The sequence below is a fragment of the Heloderma suspectum genome, chromosome 5, assembly GCF_057233095.1.
Source record: "Heloderma suspectum isolate Gila_16-S chromosome 5, 16-S_ref, whole genome shotgun sequence".
NCBI lineage: Eukaryota > Metazoa > Chordata > Lepidosauria > Squamata > Helodermatidae > Heloderma > Heloderma suspectum.
In genome coordinates, this window is record NC_139462.1 from 176,615,324 (window position 1) to 176,637,386 (window position 22,063).

At 41.8% G+C, this 22,063-nt stretch overlaps 1 protein-coding gene across 1 annotated transcript in view; it reads left to right on the forward strand.

Annotated features, from left to right (window-relative positions):
* The window catches only part of SCRN1 (secernin 1), a 50,639-nt gene that overhangs the window by 306 nt on the left and 28,270 nt on the right, over positions 1-22,063 (forward strand). The window contains exons 2-3 of the mRNA XM_084858442.1: positions 12,582-12,741; positions 17,169-17,350. Of these exons, the coding sequence (XP_084714568.1) occupies positions 12,583-12,741; positions 17,169-17,350 (341 nt within the window). The 5' untranslated portion in view covers position 12,582. The remainder of the gene's footprint in view (positions 1-12,581; positions 12,742-17,168; positions 17,351-22,063) is intronic.

Here is a 22,063-nt window from a genome sequence, read left to right on the forward strand (position 1 = left end):
AGTTGCGGTGCCGCTGTGGGTGGCCCGCAGCCTAGGGGGGCCACATTCTGCCTCAGGTGGGTTGGAGTGGGGTGCCTAGCCTGTAAGGCTGTCATCGGGCTTTCCGTGGGTCGCTCCCCCCCCTTTGCGGATCAATCCAGGGGGATTCGGGAAAGCTATCGGTCATCTCCTCTCCCCCACCCATCTTTGCAGAGGAGTTCAGGAGAAATACATCTGGGGCGAGAGCTTGGGAACTCTAGGGCCACGCACCCTCACTTGATCTCATGGCTTGATGACTCATCACGGGATGACAGCCTCTGCTGAAGGCGTGAATGGCCGGCCTCCAGTGAAAAGTCATCTTCAAGGCCCTGGCTTGTGCGGTTTGGACTACGATGGCCGGCCGCTTCAACACATGGGAGCCATCACTTGACTGATGTTGCATGCTCTGATCTGTGGACAATTGTGGGTTGTATCCAATGTTAGTCCTTCTTAGAGTAGACCCATTGAAATGAATGAGTCTCCTCTAAGACCCATTGGGTACAACCTGCACACAGGGTTGTATCCAACTAATATTGGATACAGCCCTGTATATGGAACTTTTTTCTAGCATCTCTCTCCCACCTCCCCTCCCCACCCCGCGTGCAAATACACACACCTTATACCCCATGATGTGTAGTGTTCTCTGTTGGGGACTGTAGAGAGTTAAATTCACTTATCCAGTAGGTACCAGAAAGCTTGTGCCTCTGAGATTCTAGCAAGCTAGAGGTATTCAGATGCCATATTAATGACCATAGGGCTGCATGTGTGTAATTTCATGTAGTGGATGGGTGTGTTTATGTTGTTGAGATGCCTAAAGGTACTGTACCTGTATATATCCCCACAGAGTGTAAATGCAGGTGTGTTAGCTGTAGTGACTCTGGCCTGTTAAGTTCCAGAACAATTTTGGCTGCTAATAGTACCAGCATCTTTGTGTGCTTTGACATTCTCCATCCATCTTCCATAACCTTAAATCAGTTCTATCTTTTTTAATGTAGTGTTGTGGCACTTGCTATTTCATTTCCAACAGGTGATGTCTGTCTAGAGTCTATTGTGTAGTATAATATAGCAACCCTGCTATATATAGTCTACCGTGTTTTGTCTGACATTTAAAGCATCTCTACAGACTTTTCTTGGATTGAGACTCTGGCTCCTTTTTAATAAATATGAGAGTAGGAACAGATTGTAAGTAACAAATGTGGAATTCTATTGCAATGTGCTGAAAATGCATGAACACAGAAGTACAGGATCATAAACTGAAAGAAACAATATTACTGTCTCATTGTTTTTACACTTCAGAAATGCAGCTGCAAAGGTGGTCATTGTGGCATTAATTCAACAATACTTCAAGATGAAGCTACACAGAAACTTTACACATTTTGTTCATGTGTTCTTGCTTACGTAAAATAACTGAAGTTTAGGTTGAATGTTACAGTTTCAAAATTATATTGCGGACTTGGAAATTGACATCCATATTCTTTTGATAAAAATGAGTTTTCCGATTCACAAATGCTTTTCTGTGGTTCAGAACATTACTTGTCTCTGTGTATTTTTATTTCTGTAAAGGAGAGTTGTGTTGCTTTTTAAGGACTTTGTATTTTAGTTGATCCATGAGCTACAAACTGGTATGGCCAAATATCTGCAGAGTTTGTGACTTTCTTCTTACCAGTTTGATATCATGCTTCTTGGTTTGTGTACATGTATAAGATATTATTTACTTTACTTTCCCTGGCTGCTCTCTGTTTGTATAGGTCCCAGGATCTCTGGCCATATTGTCAACCTTCAGATGGGCCACAGGTCAATATGTTGTTGTTATTGTGCAGTCGTTCAGTCGTGTCCGACTCTTCGTGACCCCATGGACCATAGCACGCCAGGCCTTCCTGTCCTGCACTCTCTCCCGGAGCGTGCATATTCATATTCATTGCATCCGTGATGCTATCTAGCCATCTCATCCTCTGCCGTCCCCTTCTCCTTTTGCCTTCAGTCTTTCCCAGCATCAGGGTCTTTTCCAGGGAGTTTTCTCTTCGCATTAGGTGGCCAAAATATTGGAGCTTCAGCTTCAGTATCTGTCCTTCCAATGAGCAGTCAGGGTTGATTTCCTTTAGGATGGACTGATGTGACCTCCTTGCAGTCCAGGGGACTCGTAAGAGTCTTCTCCAGCACCACAGTTTGAAAGCATCAATTCTTCGGCGCTCAGCCTTCCTTATAGTCCAGCTCTCACAGCCATACATTACTACTGGGAAAACCATATACCTTTATGCTTTATATACCTGTTATTTCAGGAGCAATTCTTGGTCTTTCTGTTCAAGTGATTCCTGGTGGCTGGAGATGATCCTTGTCTGAATCATTGGAGAGCTGTTCCTAGGCATTCACACACAACATTTTCCTCATGAGGTGTTATTTGTCATATATAGAGAGGGGGAGAAATATTGACTTCCCTCATCTATCCAAAAACCATGTCCATCCTTTTGCAGCCATAGTGACTTATAATCTTGAGATAAATTAATCACCCCAGATGCTGTTCCTCTTTTGGATTTTTTCAGCAAAGTTCCGAAGATGATGATGTTTATGACAGTGAAAAAGATTTAACAGGTGTGCATTCTATAGTATGTGCTGCAATGTTATCATACAATGATGTTCCATTTGGAAGCAGTCTGTTGAAGGCTATTGAGGTATGATATATTTTGGTAGAGATGCTTGCTAAACCTCTGGGGAGCTGAGTGTCTACAGCAGGTATAGGAAGACTTCCAGACTTGTTTCTACTTTATTTGTTACAAGAACCAAGACTGGAGCCAGGGTTAGCTAACTGAACTCAGGAGCAAAATGGTGACTCAGGGTTTGTGTAGAGATCTAAAATTTCTGGAAATTTTGAAGCTGTGGAAAAAAAACCTGTTCTTTCCCAGAAAAACTGGGAATTTTGGAAACTTTGAAAAATGAGCAATAGTTTTTTTTTTAGCACTTTTGACAGTTCTAAAGTGACTTTGTTGCTTTAAGATAGCCTTCTCCAACCTGGTGACCTCCAGATATTTTGGCCTCAGGCAGCATGGCCAATGGTCAGGAATGCTGCACACTATCCTCCAAAACATCTGGAGGGCACCAGGTTGGGGACAGCTGCTTTAGGAACATAAAGCAGCCTTTCTATTCCTAAAGTTATTTTATATATAATTTAGTTTGCTCATAAAACTATCATTTTAAAACTTTTTCAGGTAAACTGAATAGATTAGAACTACATTAAATGAATGCTACAGCATCAGAAACACAGGACCCTATAGAACAAAACCCAAGCTGCTAGGAATGCACATTTACTGTCAAGAATGCACAGTGGTGACTCTACTCACATGGGAAACTGGGCATAAATGTCTATCAGTAAAATATACTTTAGATCAATAATTTTAATAAGGAATGAAAGAATTAACTATGCTGGGATTCTTATAGAGCAGATTAAAAATATTTTTCCCCGTAGCTTCATTATTTCCAGACATTTTACATCTCTAGATTTTCTATAAAAGTGTTCTTACTACATAGTTTTTAGAAATCATTTTGCGGGGCATAAAGGCTGGCTAACAATATATAAATTGTTGTTGTTGTTGTTCAGTCATGTCTGACTCTTCATGACCCCATGGACCATAGCACGCCAGGTCTTCTTGTCTTGCGCTCTCTCCCGGAGTGTGCTCAAGTCCATTTTCATTGCATCGGTGATGCTATCTAGCCATCTCATCCTCTGCTGTCCCCTTCTCCTTTTACCTTCAATCTTTCCCCGCATCAGGGTCTTTTCCAGTGACTTTTGTCTTTGCATTAGGTGGCCAAAATATTTGAGCTTCAGCTTCAGTATCTGTCCTTCCAATGAGCACTCAGGGTTGATTTCCTTTAGGATGGACTGATTTGACCTCCTTGCAGTCCAAGGGACTCGTAAGAGTCTTCTCCAGCACCACAGTTCGAAAGCATCGATTCTTTGGCGCTCAGCCTTCCTTACAGTCCAGCTCTCACAGCCATACGTTGCTACTGGGAAAATCATAGCTTTGATTATACGAACCTTTGTCAGCAAGGTGATGTCTCTGCTTCTTACTATGCTGTCTAGGTTTGCCATAGCTTTCCTCCCAAGGAGCAAACGTCTATAAATTCTTTGTCTTAAATTCTAAAAGTAAATATTTCATAATCCAAAGCCATTCAGTTTTTCCTATTTTTCAGAAAAGACAAAAACAGTCCTCGGGGGAAAAAATGGAAAAAAGAAATTTTCCCTTATTTTTTCTGTTTTTCCCCCTGGCCTTCACATCTCTAGCTGTTGTGGAACCAGATGCAAAATGGTGGTTTAGGGGTGGAGTCAGTTACTTACTGCACGCCATCATATACTGGTGCTATTGTAAAATATTCAAGTACAAATCTGCATCTGAGTTACTACAGATCAGGGATTCTAACAGCCTTTTTAAAAAGCCTTTTTGTTGTTGCTGCTGTTAAATGATTGGCAAGAGTTTCAGACTCCCAATTTACTGCAAATCTAGTGATTTATCAGTAGATCCCAGATTATCTTCTTCTCATCCCTAATCTAGAGAATTGTGTAGACTATGTTTTAGTGGGCCAGTGCACTTGAAGCAAATATCCAGAGTGGTCCACTATCGCAGACTATTGTATCATCCTTGAACTCAGGCCTTTGGGAGCCACAGAATTATTCAGTTGCTCAGCAACAATTATTTTGCAGTCCAGATGTAGCATTTTAAAGATACAAAGAGCCTTTACCCTCCTTGAAAACACAGTTCTTCAAAACAGAAGTGTGCAGGCTTCTGAAGAATTCTTGGATGACCTTTCATATTTAGTTTTTGTGTGACATCCAGCTATTTGAACAGAGAATTCTTCTGTATATTCTAAAACAATCTAATGTTGTTTGGCAGACAGGGGTGTGCCTAATGTGGCATTGGATTTTGAAGCCAGCTGCTATCCTTGGGGTGCAAAACTGCTCTTTAAAATCTTCGAGTATATGCAGTAAATTGCAAAATCTAATCACCTCCTACTCCACAGACCTTGATGGTGGAATTTTGTAGTGATACATTGTTGCATGAAGTAGCAATTACATCTGCAAAACACTCTAGCTACACTTATTGCATTGAGGGTTTGCATTATTGCTTACAGAATATACATTTTAAAATTATCAATACATCCCTTTCCAGACTCCTGCTTCTGTTTTTGTCATTTGATTTGTAACATGCTTCTTCCTAAAGGCAACAATGCAAGTGACAATATGTTTAAATCATAAAGCTATGCCATCCCAGGCCGCCAAAGCGCCACCCAAAGTTTTTCACTGTTTCTGGAAGACACTCAGATTTGGGGCTTCAGTGTGTCTGTGAACTAGTGTAGTCTAATAGAGTGTTGGATTAGGACTGGGGAGAGATGGGTTCAAATCCTCATTTGTCATGGATCTCTTTGGGCGTTATTTGGCCAGTCATTATCTCAAGGCCTCACCTACCGCATAGGGTTGCTGTGAGGATAAAATTGAGGGAGTGGGGAGGACCATGTATGCTGCCTTGAACTCAGTGGAAGAAAGATGGTATATAAATGAAACAAATCTGCAAGGCAGGAGTGGACAACCAAATTTCAAAAGCCCTCTGCAAGTGATCAGACCTCTGGCAAGAGCAATCTGGCCTTCTCCTGGCAGTAGGAGGGCGGGGAGGGGGGGAGAGAAGGGACATTCCCACCCATTCGGGGTCTGGCCCCACCCATCCCTGCCTTCTCCCTCATCTAAGTAAAGGTAAAGGTAAAGGTGTCCCCAACCAGTCGTGTCCGACTCTAGGGTGCGGTGCTCATCCCCGTTTCTAAGCCGAAGAGCCAGCGCTGTCCGAAGATGCTTCTGTGGTCATGTGGCCGGCATGACTGAACACCGAGGTGCACGGAACGCTGTTACCTTTCCCGCCGAGGTGGTACCTATTTATCTACTTGCAATTTCTTGCTTTCGAACTGCTAGGTTGGCAGGAGCTGGGACTGAAGACGGGAGCTCACTCCGTCACGCAGCACTCGGGTCTCGAACTGCTGTCCTGCTGACCTTCCGGTCTGCAGTTCAGCATCTTAACCACTAAGCCACTGCGGCCCTCTCCCTCATCTACCCCAAGGGAATGTGTCTTGCAACAACAACAAAAAAGAGTTTCCTACTTCTGCAGTGAGGGAACTGTTCTACAGCTGATGAACAGTCACACTTCTGTGTGTCCTTGAAATTAAGAAAGTGCCGCTGGTAAGTAATAGTATTGGAAGTCAAGAATGGAACATGAGGCTAGATGCAGTTCATCCTTCTCCAACCTGGTGCCCTCCAGATGTGCTGGACTACAGCTCCCAGAATCTGGCTGGGAGATTTTGGCCACATCTGGAGGATACCAGGTTAGGGAAGGCTGATATAGTTTCTTGCGTATGTTGGACCCAGGCTACTGTAAAGGGCATGTCAGGTTCTCCTGGTTTGGGCCTTTTCTGGCTCTTTAAGGGTGCTTCCAGATGGGGGGCTCCTAGTACTTCCAGCAGCAAAAGGCATTGTGCAGCTATTCTGACTTTTCCTCCTCAACGTTTGTGTGTGTGTGTGATGAAAAAAAGACAGAAGAAGTGGTAGGAAAACACGGGAGGGTTACAAGATGAAGACATTGTCTAGACTCCCTGTAGAATTCCATGAATGAGGCAGGACAATCACATGATAAAAGCCTCGTCCGGAATTGCCCTGATACAGCCATCAGGTCCCTTCTTTATGAAAGGCTGGCACACAGACTGGCATACAGACAGTGACTTCAGATGGTGCAGATAAACTTGGTTAATTCATTCAGAGGCCTTTATTTTGAAGTTGGGCAAAACCAGCCATTTCTTACAGATTCTGTGGGACAAGTCTGCATTCAAATTACGTAATAAAATTATGTGTGTATGTAGCAAACAAATAATCAGTGTATAAAATAAAGCATGCTCTGTTAGTATTCAGATGTCTAAAGGTAACTCATTAATGAAAAAAATATTTTGGCAAGCTCTTGCAGAGTTCAGGAAATAATCTGATAACAAATTATAAGTTTTTTGAGCATAAAACTTAATGCTTTTTGCTGACTAGTAGTGGAAGCGATTTCAACTCTTTAATTAGTTGAAAGACTAGTTTTAAGGAAAATAGTCTAGTTTTGAGTTATCTTTCCTCAAATATACCTTGATTGGTACATCAGCTAAGGAAAGCTTACAAATTTCTTCTTTACAGCAATAGCTTTTGCAAGGACAGCCTGAATAATTTCTCTTTAGCAGGCAGTATCCTAGCTATGGTAGACTTTGATAACTCAAGCAATAGGATCTTGTGTGCTTGACCAAAACTCCACATTCAGCATTCTGTGAGATGATTTTTTCGACAGGATTGGGCTAGTTTTTAGGTCAAATTTAGGACAAGTGAGGAGATCACAAGCTTTTAATATGAGATATACTATTGTGACTATGTGTGCCCATAAGGCTTTTTTCTTGAGCCTTATTAGTTTTCCCTTGGGCTTTGGTCAAGGCTAGTGCGACCAAAGGCAAAGGAAGAAAGGGCTCCTGAACCTATAAAAGTTGTGTAAAAGAGGGGGTTTCTGAAGATGGTGTGTTGTTTACTCCTGCATGACAAGGCACACCAGCCAAAACCTCTTCTATACAATTACTAAAGATACAGTATAAGAGTCCTGTGCATCTGATCATCCTACTCTGAAACTGAGGCTGAAAGATGGTAGATGTGGCAGACACATCTAAATCAGGACCTATATATTATCAAATATGGTGTGTATGTATTACTGTGCACAAAGAGATGCCCTTAGAATGAACTGTGCAGTTGCAGGAATTCTGAAACCTGTTTTAGAGCATTGTGCGTGGAGAAGCCATAAACATAGTCATTTTAAATATTCATATTTAATAAAGAAAAAATAACCCAGTCATAGTATTTATACTTGCATTTTTGCCTGAAGGAGAATGCAAGAGATAGCAGAGCTATCTGTAATGTATTGTTTTGTCGTGCATACCTTCCTTGCAGCAAAAATGCTCCCACCTGTCTCTTTCTGTTCCTTAAGAGGTCTCAGAAACATATGTTTTCCTGCAAAGCTTATGCTATTTTGGGCTGCTGCTCCTCAAAAAATAGATCAGAAAAATGCTTCTGCATATTCAAAGGCATGTATTGCCCCCTCCCCCAAGTCTTGACCAAATAGGCCAGCTTTATTTAACTTGAGATGCCTGAAAGTTTCCCAACAGGTAATAAGGAGCATCTCGAGGTTATTTAATGGAATCAAAGCTTCAGGGTGCGCAGTCAGAAAGGCAAGTGAAAGAGCAAAGAAGACCACCCTCTCATTCAGTTCAGTAAGCAACCCTTCAGACTGAAAGGCAAGCATGGCTTTTCCCACACTTGTTTAGGCTTTCTGTCGGCTGTTTCCTAGTGAGGCTGTTTCCTAGTGACGGTATTTGCACCAGAAGCGAATGGCTCCAGCCATCTGAAACAAAAGGCAATTGGTAGACAACCCCCTCCCGTCCCCCACCTCTACTTGCTATCTCATTGTTTCTGTGCAAGTCATTACACAGTATTGACCTATTTCCAGTGAGCTAATTTCACAAGGCCTGCACTGGTTTCGATGCAAAATGGAAGCAGATTGAATGTACTCAAATATAAACATCACTATAGTTGAGAATTAGACACCCCATGTGATTAAAAAAAATACATTTAACAACTGAAAAATAGCACGGTGCTGGGATACTTGCCACTACTCACACCCTCAAACACAACACACCTGATTTCTCTGTGTTAGTTGCAAGCCAGTGAATGCAGCCTTGTCTTCCAGACAGGAGTTATAGAAAGAAAGAAAATAAACTTTGCTGTTCATTTCCCACAATAGCCACCCCAGATCCGTGTTACGCTTGGCATGCACGTGCGCGCGCACGCACACACCACTGCAATCCCAAAGACTGTCTAGAGAAGCTCTTAATAGTGGCTTTCTGTAAAATCTAAATTCCATTTAGGGCTCCTAAGATTGAAATGTTACTAGAAAGTAATACATTTACATATTCAAAGTTGTTTAGCCTTCAGCATACCAGCCTGTATTAAGCACATTGGCATAGTAACCAGAAAGACATTAGCTGAACAAACAGCAGCAAAAATAGCACTATACAGTCAAATTCCCTTGAGATTAATTTTCATCAAGCAGCACTTGACAGTGAGAAATTACTTGCAAGTTGTCACTTCAGTAGTCATACGGGAATTTGAGATCGCTTTTTGACCATTGTCTTGTCTGGTAAGTTCTGCATCAGACCAACCTGCTGCAATTTTGTCTCAGAACTAATTAACTGTGCATGAATAATGCATTTTAAAAAACAAAACGGTAGGGCTGAAGTGTGTCAGTCTCCTCATTTGGAGATGAGGGCTAATAATTACAAGCAACATACCCATCCAGCTTTTAAAAAACAAATGATATCAGTGTCATCCTGCCATATGCAAAGAACAATTTACTAGTGGAGAAATAGACCTTTTTTAGAAGTTGCAATCACTGTATATGGACTAATGTCCCAATGGTGAATTTCCCAGTCCCCCTCCTTGCTGTGAGAGGTGGGGCTGTTATGATTCATATGGATCAGAGGTTGGAAAACTTGTTAGGTTTCTCCACATGGCTCCAGTTCTAAGGTGAGTTCTACTAAATAACATGCTGGCCTAGGACAAGGATGTTGTCCATGAGAACTTTGTTTTTTTCATATGTCACTGAAATGTAAATGTGCACAACTAGTGATGCAGGAAGTTATTTAAAAATGGCCTTGTGTGCGGAGTGAATGCAGAGGCCAACATACCTTATCAAAGGCTCAGTTCTGGTATTATGCCAAATTATGGTTTGCATTAACCATGGATTAGGGCCTAAGTTATGGTGTGAGATAACAAATATATGGGCAAATCATGCTTTAGTGCAGGGGTGGGCAGAAAGTAGATCTCCAGATGTTTAGACTTCAACTCCCAGCATTCCTGACCATTGGCCATGCTGGTAGGGGTTTCTGGGAGTTGAAGTCTAAAACATCTGGAGATCTACTTTCTGCCCATCCCTGGTTTAGAACTCCATGACTGCTTTAATTTTCCTTCTGCTTAGTAGTCAGCCTTCTATGGTGCAGCAATCACCCATAATTATACTTATGGACAGCCTTCTCCCACATGAACTTGCCTGGATATTGAAATCTGCTTTAGGGGCCCATCTTTGCATTCCCTTCCTCAGCCTTGCTGACTGAGACAAGACAGAGCCTCTTCGGTTGTAGCACTCCCAAACGTCTGATACCTTTTAATCAACAGGTGCAGTTTCAGTATGTTCAGTTTCTATTGATTTCTTTAAACTGGCTTTTATTTAGGTTTCTGCTGTTTTTGTTATATTGATTTTATTATTGTTTTACATTTATGTGAACTACTGTGAGAGGCTTTGGCTTGAAGAGTGATATATAAGTAACTGGTATGTCAGTCCAGACATCAGGCCAGGCTATGGTTTGCAGCCAACTTGGAGCCATAGTTTCTGATTCTGGTTTGCCATCTGATTCCAAATCATTATTTCCTGTGATGTCTGAGTTGAGCCAAAGAGCATCTCTACATGAGCCTAAAATCCCACATATAAAACGGGGCTTTTTGCTTTCATTTTAAATGCAGGATCACAACAGACTCCCTTTACATGTGCTTCCTTTTCTCCCTCCTTCTTCCCCTTATCTGTGTCTTCCATATGTTTCATTGAGCTAGCTCCTCTTCTTATGGCTTTTCCTTTCTCACAGAGGCAACTCAAGCCAAACCCAAGTGGGGTAATTTGATGCCTCATTACCTCCGATCTGTTTAAAAATGGAATAAAGGTCATTTAGTGCAGGAGATGCCCTGGAGGTTAATAACCTCATCTAAAGGACCCACAAAGTTCCATGAGTAACCAGTCTCAATAGCAGAATAAAAGCTCTGTGTGAAGAAGCCCAAAGAATCAGCTCCAGAGTATGGTGGTAACAGGCTGCTAATGGCACATGATCTGCCAAGTACTTTCTAAATCATTAAGATAACTCTCTGTCAGGGGACTTGAGACAGTAAAAGAATAACCGCACGACATTCTGGCATGGCTATCCATTAGGCTGCTTCAGACAATTAATTGGTGGGATTGAGACTGGATGGTTATTTTTCTGAATTAATCTTTTATCAGGTATGTAAATTGTAGTACGCGATGAAATAAACATTAGAGATTGTGCTTGCGGTATTTAAAAATTACCGAGAAGAGAAATAGTCTGACCTGGGGGCTGCCCTCATGAGAAATTTAGTGCAAAGTTAGAGCAGTTTGAGGTCCTTTGTGACAGATGACGTTGTCACCAATCTGCTGCCAAACAGCCACTTCCCTTTTGGAAAAGCTGCATTTTCTGAAACTCCTTTTACTCCAGTTTTTTTTTTTTTACTGAAAGCAGCTCCCTGGCAGTTTTACCACAGTGTGCCATGCCCCCCGGCATTAAATTCTGGGTGTGTCTCTGTGACCTGGCAGTTATGTGGTCAAGAGGGTGGGATGCCCCATTCCCTCTTGTTTCCCCAATGGGAGTAGCTTTCCTATTGAGAAAATCCCTAGGAGCAACCCTTCACATTACCCCAGTAGTGGGGACACTCATTCACCTTAGGTAGCCTGCTTTTAATCTTTAACATATCCCCCCCTTCTGTGCATGTTTACTCAAATATAAGAAATAAATCTCACTCCCCTGCAGTGAAAGGGTTAAAGGTTACCTTTAGTAACTTGCCCTAAAGTACTCTTTTGCATCTCTAATGCTCTCTTAAATCGATGTTCTGTAGTTTCTCTGGTGTAAAGTCATTTCTGCATTGTTATGTAAAGTCCCTTCTCTCCTTTATTGCACTAACAATATTTCAGTTTATGGAAGCTTCTCATTGCGAGCAGGGAGAAGGAGAAGGTGGGGTTGGAAGCGATAACTCCATGGCAGAGTGCTGGAATGGGGCAAAATTGGGGGGCTCTGCTTCTCTCAGGGGGAGATGCTGCACTTGAGAATTTGGGATTTTGGCTTCTCAAGGCAGGAGTGCCCACATGGGGAAAAGTGGTGTGGGAGCAATAACTCCACAGCAGATTGCTGGAATGGGGTGAAATTGGGGTGGGGCAAGCTCTCACAGGGAGCCTTTAGATGCTGCAATCAAGAACCGGGGATTTTGGCTTCTTTGGGGAAATCTGCACACATGGGGAAAATTAGTTGCTCTCCATTCATAATAATGTAGTAGCAGGGAGGAGCCTGGACAGGGGTGGGAAACAAGCTTTTGTCATTGGGTGAGCAGACCTGCCAGTTTGATGACATTCAGTTCTACTCTCCCCTCCCCTCCCCTCCCCTCCCCTCCCCTTCCCTTCCAGAAGTACGTTCCTTTCAAGTGCTGTGTGACCCTGGAAAACCAGATTTTAAAGGTAAGGTACAGTCAGCTTATCTTGCTTTGTCTGTCCTTGATGGATCAAGGCCTATTCCATGAAAATCCAGGTAATACTCCAACGCGGTTATCATTCTGTTGTCGTGAAGATCCCCTCCCCCCAGTATAAACAGCTTCCTATGTTCCTAATATCTCTTTTCATTTTTATTTTATTTTTTAGGATGGCTTTGGCACCTCCCAGTTACTGTTTTGTTGCATTTCCACCATGTACTAAAGATGGCCTTGTAGTAGTTGGAAAGAATTCTGCACGGCCTAGGGATGAGGTACAGGAGGTAGTTTACTTTGCTGCTGCTACTCATGATCTAGGATGCAAAGTTGAGGTAAACAAAACAGCTTCATTCATACCTAACTTGTGGGTTTGACAAGTTATTGTTGTCAGATCTTGACAAATATAGACTAACCTGAATCCATTTATTTCCACTGTAAGCCCTTTAACAGTCATGAGCCTATCTATATTATTCTGAACTGTTGTTATCCACTCTGAACGCTTTTGGCCAGATGGTACAGCCATGAAGTCTGCAGTTTAGACCCAGTCGCAAAATGGAGATTCGTGGATGGAATGAATTAGTCATTGGTAGGTGTCGCAGGTATCAGATTACACCAGCCAATGCATTTTGGGAGAGATAAGCAGTGGCTGCTCTCCATTTCTAAAAACATAAAGACCAACTGTAGCTCAGATCTGCCTCTTGCCTTGGGAAAAACACGCGGGTTCCTGACATGGTGCCAAAGCAGGTTTGATGGATGGAGGGAATGGGGAGAAGCATTCCCCCCTTCCCGCCAAACCTGCGTTTTGTAACATCTTGCCTGATGAAGAGGTCTGGAGATCTTGAAAGCTTGCACATTAAAAAAAATCTTTTGATTGATCTAACAAAAGTGTTATGCTTATATAGATTTTGAGAAGAAAAAGAATGACTTTGATAGCTCTGTAATGTGTTTCCATGTATTAATTTAGAAAAATTTAGGACTAATTTAGTAAAAATACCCTTACATATATATTTGCTCCTCTGTTCCGCTTACTTGGCCAGTTTCTCTTTCTTCCTAGTGTCTGCCTGCCTGCTGGCTAACCACTCATCCCTGCTGTGCAAAAAAGTGGTGGCATTTCCCCCTCCCCTGTCCCTGTTCCGCTACACCACTATGTACAGGAGAAGATAGGTTTCCTCTCCAAATGTGTGGCAGTATGTTTAAAATAATAAAAAGCACCAGATTTTTATGATCCAATATTTGCAGTTTTAATAGTACTGATTCTGTGGTAAAACTTTCATTTAAATATCTGATATTTGTCTCCTGCATCATAAAGGCAGTTAATAGTAACACTTTTTTATATTACAAGGAAGTTAAAGTAGAGATTCATCAGGATGAGCAAAATGTATTCTAAATGGCCACATCCTTGAATATATAATACCTTGTGAGAATTCCCCTGGCTGCAGTGCCTTGATATGTCTAATTAAAGTTTCTTGCTTGAAAAACTTTAGCTTGTTAGTACACTCTTATGCATTAATTCCATAACATTTACATAACAATGAAATAAAAAAGAAAACTTACATTTGAGAACTACATATACCTGGTTCTTCTACACCTGCTAGATTTTCCATTAATAAATTCTAATACCTTGATGGTTCTGTTTCAACTCTAGTGCAGGGGTGCACAACCCATGGGCCCCAGGAGACTCCCTCGGCCATGCTGTGTAGTCCCCAAGATCTGCAGTGCCACCACAAAAAACCCCCCACTGAAAAACCCTCCTGTCATCTGTCGAGTACTTAGCTCTGCTGAGCAATCCTCCAAACCCTCACCCCACCACAGTAATCCAAAGCTCACCTTCATCTCAGTCCATTGTGAAGCATCTTCCCGCTTCCAGGAAGAAGCTCTAGGAACAGCTGTTTAATGGCAGGAGCCATAGAGCTTTGTGAGAGCAGCTCCCAGATCAGCTCCTAGATGACGATCTGCCAGCCACTGCCAGGAGGCTCTATTACCCTGTCAAAGACCTCTCTGACTGCGTCTGCCTGCTAACAGTCTACTCCTAACAGAGTAGTGGAGTGGGCAGGGGGAATGAAATCTAATGACTGGCAGTATTTAACTTGGAAAATATAATTAAATTGCCTGATTGGGGTATTTTACTTGGAAAGTAAGTGTTAAGATTTCAAAAATCTAGAGCAGATTATAATTGGTGATTTAAAACAAAATCATTTTACTTTTGATTTCTGAGCTCTTAGGACATACTATAATGATGATTTCAGGCTCTCCCTCAGCCTCATTCTGGTACAATGAAAACATCCCAACTTTATTGCAACAGATGAACTATGAGACGGCAGCCAAGAAGCCCCTTAAACTGGGTGCTAAAACAGAGGAAGCTGGAAGACACTTTTATGTTACACACAAAATGTGCTAGATTTGTTCTCATTTGTAATGCAGTAGAAAGGCTAGGGCTAAATGGTACCTCATGCATTATGATGGAAATATGAGCTGTGAATTTTCCTGTTAGCAGCAGAAAACAATATGAGAAGAATAGGCTGTGAGGGAAATTTCACTGTTGAGAATGCAAGTTTAAGTATTCTTAATACTGAAGAATACTCAGGATTTTTGAGATTTGGTACAAAAGGAACGGAGACTTCTAGTAGAGCAAACCATGTTGCTTAATCTTGCACCAAGCAGCTTTATGTGGGGAGAAGAGACTGAAGGAACAGGCAGTATTATGCAGTGGGCTGGTAGCATGGAGGCTGTGTAGGTTAATGGAACAGGACTGGTAATTTATCATCATGGATCATCAGACACATAGGAAGAGAGCAGAGTCTGAGACAAATGACCCAGCACACCTTCTGCATCTCTCTAAGGCAACCTTCTCCAACCTGGCGCCCTCCAGACGTGCTGGATTACAGCTCCCATCATGTTGGCTGTGGATTATTTGAGTTGTAGATCACATCTGGAAGGCAGTAGGTTGGGGAAGGCTGCTCTAAGGCTACTTGTGTACTTCATGCTGGCATAGTACCAGATACTACAAATCCTGCATTGAATTGATGAGTTAGAGGGATTCCAAACAAAACGTCTGAAAGCGTCGGTATTGGCTAAAATGAAAATGAGAAGCAGTCAGAAACAGAAGTCTAAGATGAACATTAACAGTTCAAAAGGAAGACTGAGCAACATTAATTTTATCTTTTAACAATAATTGTACAACCTCAAAACAAATCGTTTACTTTTTTATGATATTAGTACAAAAATGCTAACTTCAGTTCACAAATATCCTGGAGTCTTTCTGTTACCGATGAGACATAAGTCCAAGCCATTTCCTTTTTGTTTTTATAATGAAGAGCACTGATTGTTCCATTTCTACTGTACTTTGAATCCTAGCACTGCCATTCTGACACCAATCGAGTCAGATTGTGATTTGGACAAAGGCATTAGTGAAAAAAGTACCATGCTCTGCTTCACGATGAAAGGCTATCCCAGAATTTACAAGAAGAGAAAGCTACATACACTTGCTTTTCCATCCCCTTTATAAAGTCTTATTAACATATTTTGAGCAGATATGCTTTTATTAGAGGTGGACAAACTTGTTTATCCTAGTCAGCTGTATATTTAATAAAAAGATCTGTTATAAAACCAAATTGACTTCTTTTCCTACTACTTGAAATTCATTTATTGCTGTTCCACCAGGGCTACTAGTTTATGTTGATGTCTGCCAGAAAGTTACATGTTTAATTTTTTTTTTTTTTAGAAAAACTTATATATCACCTGCCTATTCTGGGTGCCTGAGAACACTGGTATCCTTTATGGCCAAGGACAGATTTACAGCTAGATCCATGTAACTTCTTGGGTTGGAGAGGGATCTGGCTATATTTGCATGTCACGCTAAACTGTGGTTTAATATGATCTGCACAAGCTGCAGTTAGCCTTGGCCCACTGCACTCCTCTCTCTTTCTCCCACATGTCCAGGAGAAGGACTTTGGAAGCTTTCGCTTCTACGTTTAGTTAATCACAGTTTGCCATGTCATCCAGACATGGAATTGTGGTCAACATTAACTATAGTTTGTTTCTACAAGCCAGCTTCAGAAATCATGGCTTGATCTTGTTTGAAACTGACGGTAGGGCAGAATCCAATGCTGCCCATCCACTAGCAGAGCTGGCTGCCAATTCCGGTCCACGCGTGGCCAGCCCTGCCACTTCTGGTTGGAAATTTAGTGCTTCTGGAAGCAAGCCCCCAAATGAGTGGAAACACTTATTTCTGGAAGGGGGCAGGCTGGCAGAGCTGCCTTTTGCAGCTCATTTCGGCTTGCCTCCAGAAGCGCTAAATTGCTGTTGCACAAGCGGTAGGGGCTGCACATGGACTGGAAGTGGTGGGGCTGGCTGCACACGGACCAGAATCGGTGGCTACCTCCACTAGCAGATGGGTAGCAATGGATTCTGCCCATAGTGTTAAATATAATTTGTCATCCCAGACAACATGGCAACCATGGTTAACTAAAACCAAAAGTAAAATCTTCCGAAGTCCTGCTCTCAGCAATGTGGGAGAAGGATGAGGGTACATAAGGCCAAGGATTGCTGCAGGTCATCCCTGCTCATGCACAATGTGGTAAACCATGGCTTAGTGTGATGTGTGGACATGGCCTATAAGAACAAGCTTGTAAGTTGCCACTTGGCTACTTCCCTAGGGCAAGTAAAAATATTCCAAAGGTGACATGTAAATATGATAATACTGTCCTTTTTCTGGATCAATGTAATCTCATTCAGTAGGATCTTTTCCCCCCTTTTGTAGTGCACATACATTGAGATTGACCAGGTGTCCAAGACGCATGCTGTTGCACTGAGCAGACCTTCCTGGCTATGGGGGGCAGAAATGGGAGCCAATGAACATGGAGTCTTCATTGCAAATGAAGCTATTGTCACCAAAGAGCCAGCCTCTGAAACTGAAGCTCTACTAGGAATGGATCTTGTCAGGTGGGTGATTTTAATGACTACATTGTGAATCAGTCATTCGGTCTATTAAATGTTCTGAGCAAAGAAACTGCAGTACTAGTACAAAATATCAATGAGTTAGAAGTAGATTATCCAACTATTTCTTTACAGACTACACAAGAAATTTTAGCACAAACTGTACTTTTCGTAACATTATTGCTTTGGTGCACTCTGCATATGAAAAAACATGTACACTGTTGCACGTTAAGTTCAACACAAACATTTCTTTTGCATAAATATGTAGGTTGCACATATTATATTAACCTCGTCATATGAGAAGTGCCCTTTCAGCTTGAGAGTTTGGGAATAGTGAGCATCATACATCATGATGTTTTTGCTAATCATGGAAAGAGATAGCAGCTGAGTCATCATATGACTGTACCTTTCCACTGTGTTTCTGTAACTCTCATGACTTCTTTCACGTTATGTCTTTATTTTATTGTATTGTTCTTTAATTAACTTTATATCCTGCCTCTCCACTAAAAACAGTGCTGATGCCAGCTATCAGTGATAAAATACAGGGTCATAATTAAAACATAAAAACAAATCTATTAAAAACACAATGAAAAATACATCAATTAAACCAAACAAACTGTCTTTGAAGAAGCCTTGGGTAGGTGGGGGTGTGAGGGAAGGGAAAGAGACATGAGCAATTCTGCCTCCTTTTACCTCTGATTTGCTTCTAGAGCAGGTACAAGTCTGCTTTTAGCTTTATGGTCTACTCCTAGACCACAGTTCACCTTCTTCAGACAGCTCATACCGGAACCAGTTTAAGCTGTGTCTTGCAGTTTAATGAGGCAGATTGGCAAGTTAACCACACCAATCTGAACTCTGGTGCAGGGCAGGAGAGTTATATGGCTTTCTTTATTTGCCCCAGGCATTTACCTTGGGGTGAACTGCAGAAGTGATGCTGGCCAGTCCCTCTTTCCTCACATTCTTTGGGTTTGGAAGTACTCAGTCTAAATCTTCATTGGGGAATGGGAGGTGACAGCCATTTTGATTAATCCTGTGGCAGGCTAATAGAGGCTATTTGGCTCCTGCTTCAGTTATTTTACTCCTGGTTTGGCTAAATCCTATGTTAGATGAAGCTGTGCTCTTACACTTCCATGTCTTTGAATGGAGGAAGTTTTCTTAGGATGATATACTCTCGACCATACCCTGCCAGTTCTGTGTAGCAGCTGGTGGACTTGTGCTACGTAAGGTTCCCTATGGCGCAGGTCATGTCAAGTCTTCAGTCTAAGCTTTCCCTTATGAGTTGTGAATGTGATATTTGTTTTAATTTCTCTTGAAACTACCAAATATTTTGCTACGCAGTAGCCTTTTCCTTTAAGTAATAATCAGGCACTTTTGTTAAGCATTGTTTCGCTGAAAGGCCAGGATGCAGAAACCAAGAATACAGTCTAGCACGTTTGAAAAAGGAGGAGCTATTTTGTAAATCTGCACAGCCTGTGGATTTCTTTTTTATCCTTCATTGTAAAGACATCCTACTGTGGCTTAGAACTCTTACTTGTATGCTTGAAATAATTGAATTCTTGTTGGCCTACTCCAGCTCATGCATTCCAGTGGAAACTGTTTGCCTAACATTTGAATGCTGGCAAATGAACACTGGAAAATCATGTTATTCTATGCCACTTCGATTGGCATGGTTACTCTAGCCAGTCCTGTTTGTAAAGTACAATGGAACTAGCTTAATGTTGAGAGACATTAGAAACTAAACAATAAAGGCAAGAAACTAAAAAAGAAAGGGTAGAGCGGAAATGGCACTGAATCCGTTTCTACCACAGGAGCAAATGGGACTGTAGACGGTGGTAGGGCTTGTTGAAGCGCTTCTGCACTGCAGTCCCGAAGTTGCTGAAGAAGACTTCTAAACAAGTGTATTGTTTCTCTTGCTTAGTTCTCTTGCTTGGAGAGTACAAACAGTTCTCAAGTATCACACACTTATGAGTAGGCCTCATAAATGTTCTTGCAAGTTGTGATCCATCATATAGGAAGATACAGTTGTATTAATTTGGAATAGCTGGAGAGCAAGAGTTTTGAATTATATTTAATACGTTTATAACTATGTTAAGTGCCTCATTCCCTTCTCCTACCAAAGCAGATTTCAATAATGGAATCATTGTTTATCTGTCAACTTCAATAGACATTATACATTTTCCACATTCATTATTTCCAAATTAGTTTTGCTTTTCAAACATAGATTTGACAGGATGCAAGCTCTGATTTAAATCAGCTTATATCGAAATACCCCATCATGACAGGGTTGTGGATTGAATTCCCTATTTATCAGTGTGACTGCAGGTTAATATTAAACGAAATTATGGATGTTTGAAATGTACTAATTCTAATAACACTTAGCTTTGGTCTTTATTCAATGAACTAATGCTAATGAGGTTAAGTGAAAGTGGCCTAGGCTAGCTTATGATCACTGAAGGGTCCACCTCCCAAATATTGCCACCAGAAATTACTCAAGGTCAGATGTAGCATGACAAAATTCTTGGCTTGTCCTCCAGGTTGAGGTGACTCCTCACATGTTCCATGCCAAAGAGTCCTCTAAAACCCTGAAGTCAGGACTCCACCCGAGTCTTAATCTATGCATTTTGGAGTGTCTGTAAAGTTAATGTTCCCTGGCTTTATGACTAGATTCAGCTTTAATTCATTTCTGTACAAATTGTGACAAAATTTGAAAATCGGATGTGAAGTGCAACATATTTCCTTTGCAGCAGTACATTTTATGATCTAGGAGATTAGCGTTGTACATACTTCTTTATTTTGTGATAACATAAGTGTATTATAAGCCAATGTTGCTAACAGCTCCAGGATTGACTATTATAATTTATAGTAGAACAAGTGAAGCTGAACTTCCAAGATCTCTCTCTCACTCACACTCATGCATGCAACTCTATGGCTAAGCTGATATTTCTCAAGTGCATCCCCCCCTGCCCAAGTCCTGATCCTAATTGGGGGACCGAGCAGCTTCTGTTCGCACTGTAAAAGGATTCCTACCTCTGTCATTTTCCATAGAAGCGTCCTTTCACTTAAGAATTCACCACATCCTTTCTCCTTTTTCCTTATTTTTGCTCTTAGTCCCCTTCACGCTCCCATATTGTACCTACGATTGGTTCTCTTCTCTCTCTTGCTGGCTTTGCACCTTTTGTCATTCTTTCGGTCAAGCCAGTTCCCACCTGGCCTTCAGTCCCTCTGCAAGACCACCTCCAACAGGCCTTTCTTGACCCACTATGTACTTCATCTGTGCATTCTAATATTGGCCCTGGCTAAAAATCCTGATTTTATGAGTCTGCATAAGCATTGAATTTGGAACCAAAATAGCAACATTGTCTGTTGTTGTTTTTTGTTTGTCTTTTTAATCTCCTCTTTTAATCCTCTTGATGATCTATTATATTTTATGTAACAGTATTATGGTTTTGTTAGGGTGTTTGCCTGCATAGAATAACTCTGGATATGACCGTTTATATATTTGACATAATGAACTAAGGGCTCAATCCTATGGCTGCTAGTCATAGACGGCCATAGGATAGGTCGGTTCCTGGAGAACTGACCCCCACCCCGCCTCGTAGGCAGTGCAGATTGGCCCCGCGCTCATAAGAACAGTGCAGAGCAGTGAAAATGGGGTGTTCCCAGGGGCGGTCCAGGGCAGGGAAGTCAGAAATCCGGTATGACACATCCGATGTGTCATCCGGATGCTGCTTCCCGCGCTCCGAGGTCCTGTGGCTAGATAGCCGAAATAGGCTGTCTAGTTGCAAAAGCAGGGCATGCGGAGTGAGGAGGAGATCCGCTCCTCACCACTCCTCCCGCCCTACACTGGATAGGCAGTCGCCTCCAGGGTCAGAGGCAACCATCGATCTCGATAGGGTTGCTCCCTCCATAGCTTAGAATCCACTAGTGGAGCTTTTAGCGTCGATGTGTAGTTTCAAACTATGTTAACATACTTTGGAGGAAGAGAGGAAGAGCTAGGAGGTGAAACTAAGGACACTTCTTGAAGAGATGCTATATTTAATAAGGTTAGAAATTTCTCATTTTCTATCACTGTAAATAGCAATGTTCTCTCACCTTTCTCCAAACCTTGTAAGCTTTGGGCCATCTCTCACTACCTATGCCATGGTCCCAATTAAAATCCCCCCCACCCCCATGAAGCTGCTATTTGGCTTGGGAGAGAAGGTCCCAAGTGTACCCTTCCCTCCCTGCGTGCTACAGTTCCAGTCTTGATCACATCCCCCACCCCACCCCCAGCTAAGAGACAAGCAGGAGCTCTCTAGTTAGCAATAATCAGAATTTGTTTTTGTTTTGCTGTACTGCTATTGAAGCTTTTTGTACTCCTATTGAAAATATAGGTAGGTGTGTGTGTGTGTGTGTGTGTGTGTGTGTAAAATAGCGAATATAAATTTTACAATAAGATCATTATTAACAGTGTTATTTTAATTTGTAATTTCTGGATTATCTATTTTTATATCAAGCTCAGTCATAGGCTGCTCCTGCTGTTGCCAGTTCTCCCCTGCATTTTCCTCCAGTTGGTCTTTCTTTACATTTTGGGGTCCACTAAAACTAGCAGGGAAGTATTAGCAGGCAAGTGGAAGGATTAGATACCTTCTCTCCACATATGCCAGCCCCCAGATTTGCACTGTGTTTCTCTCATAACATCTAGTTCCACCCATAAATGAGGCTGACACATCATTGTGG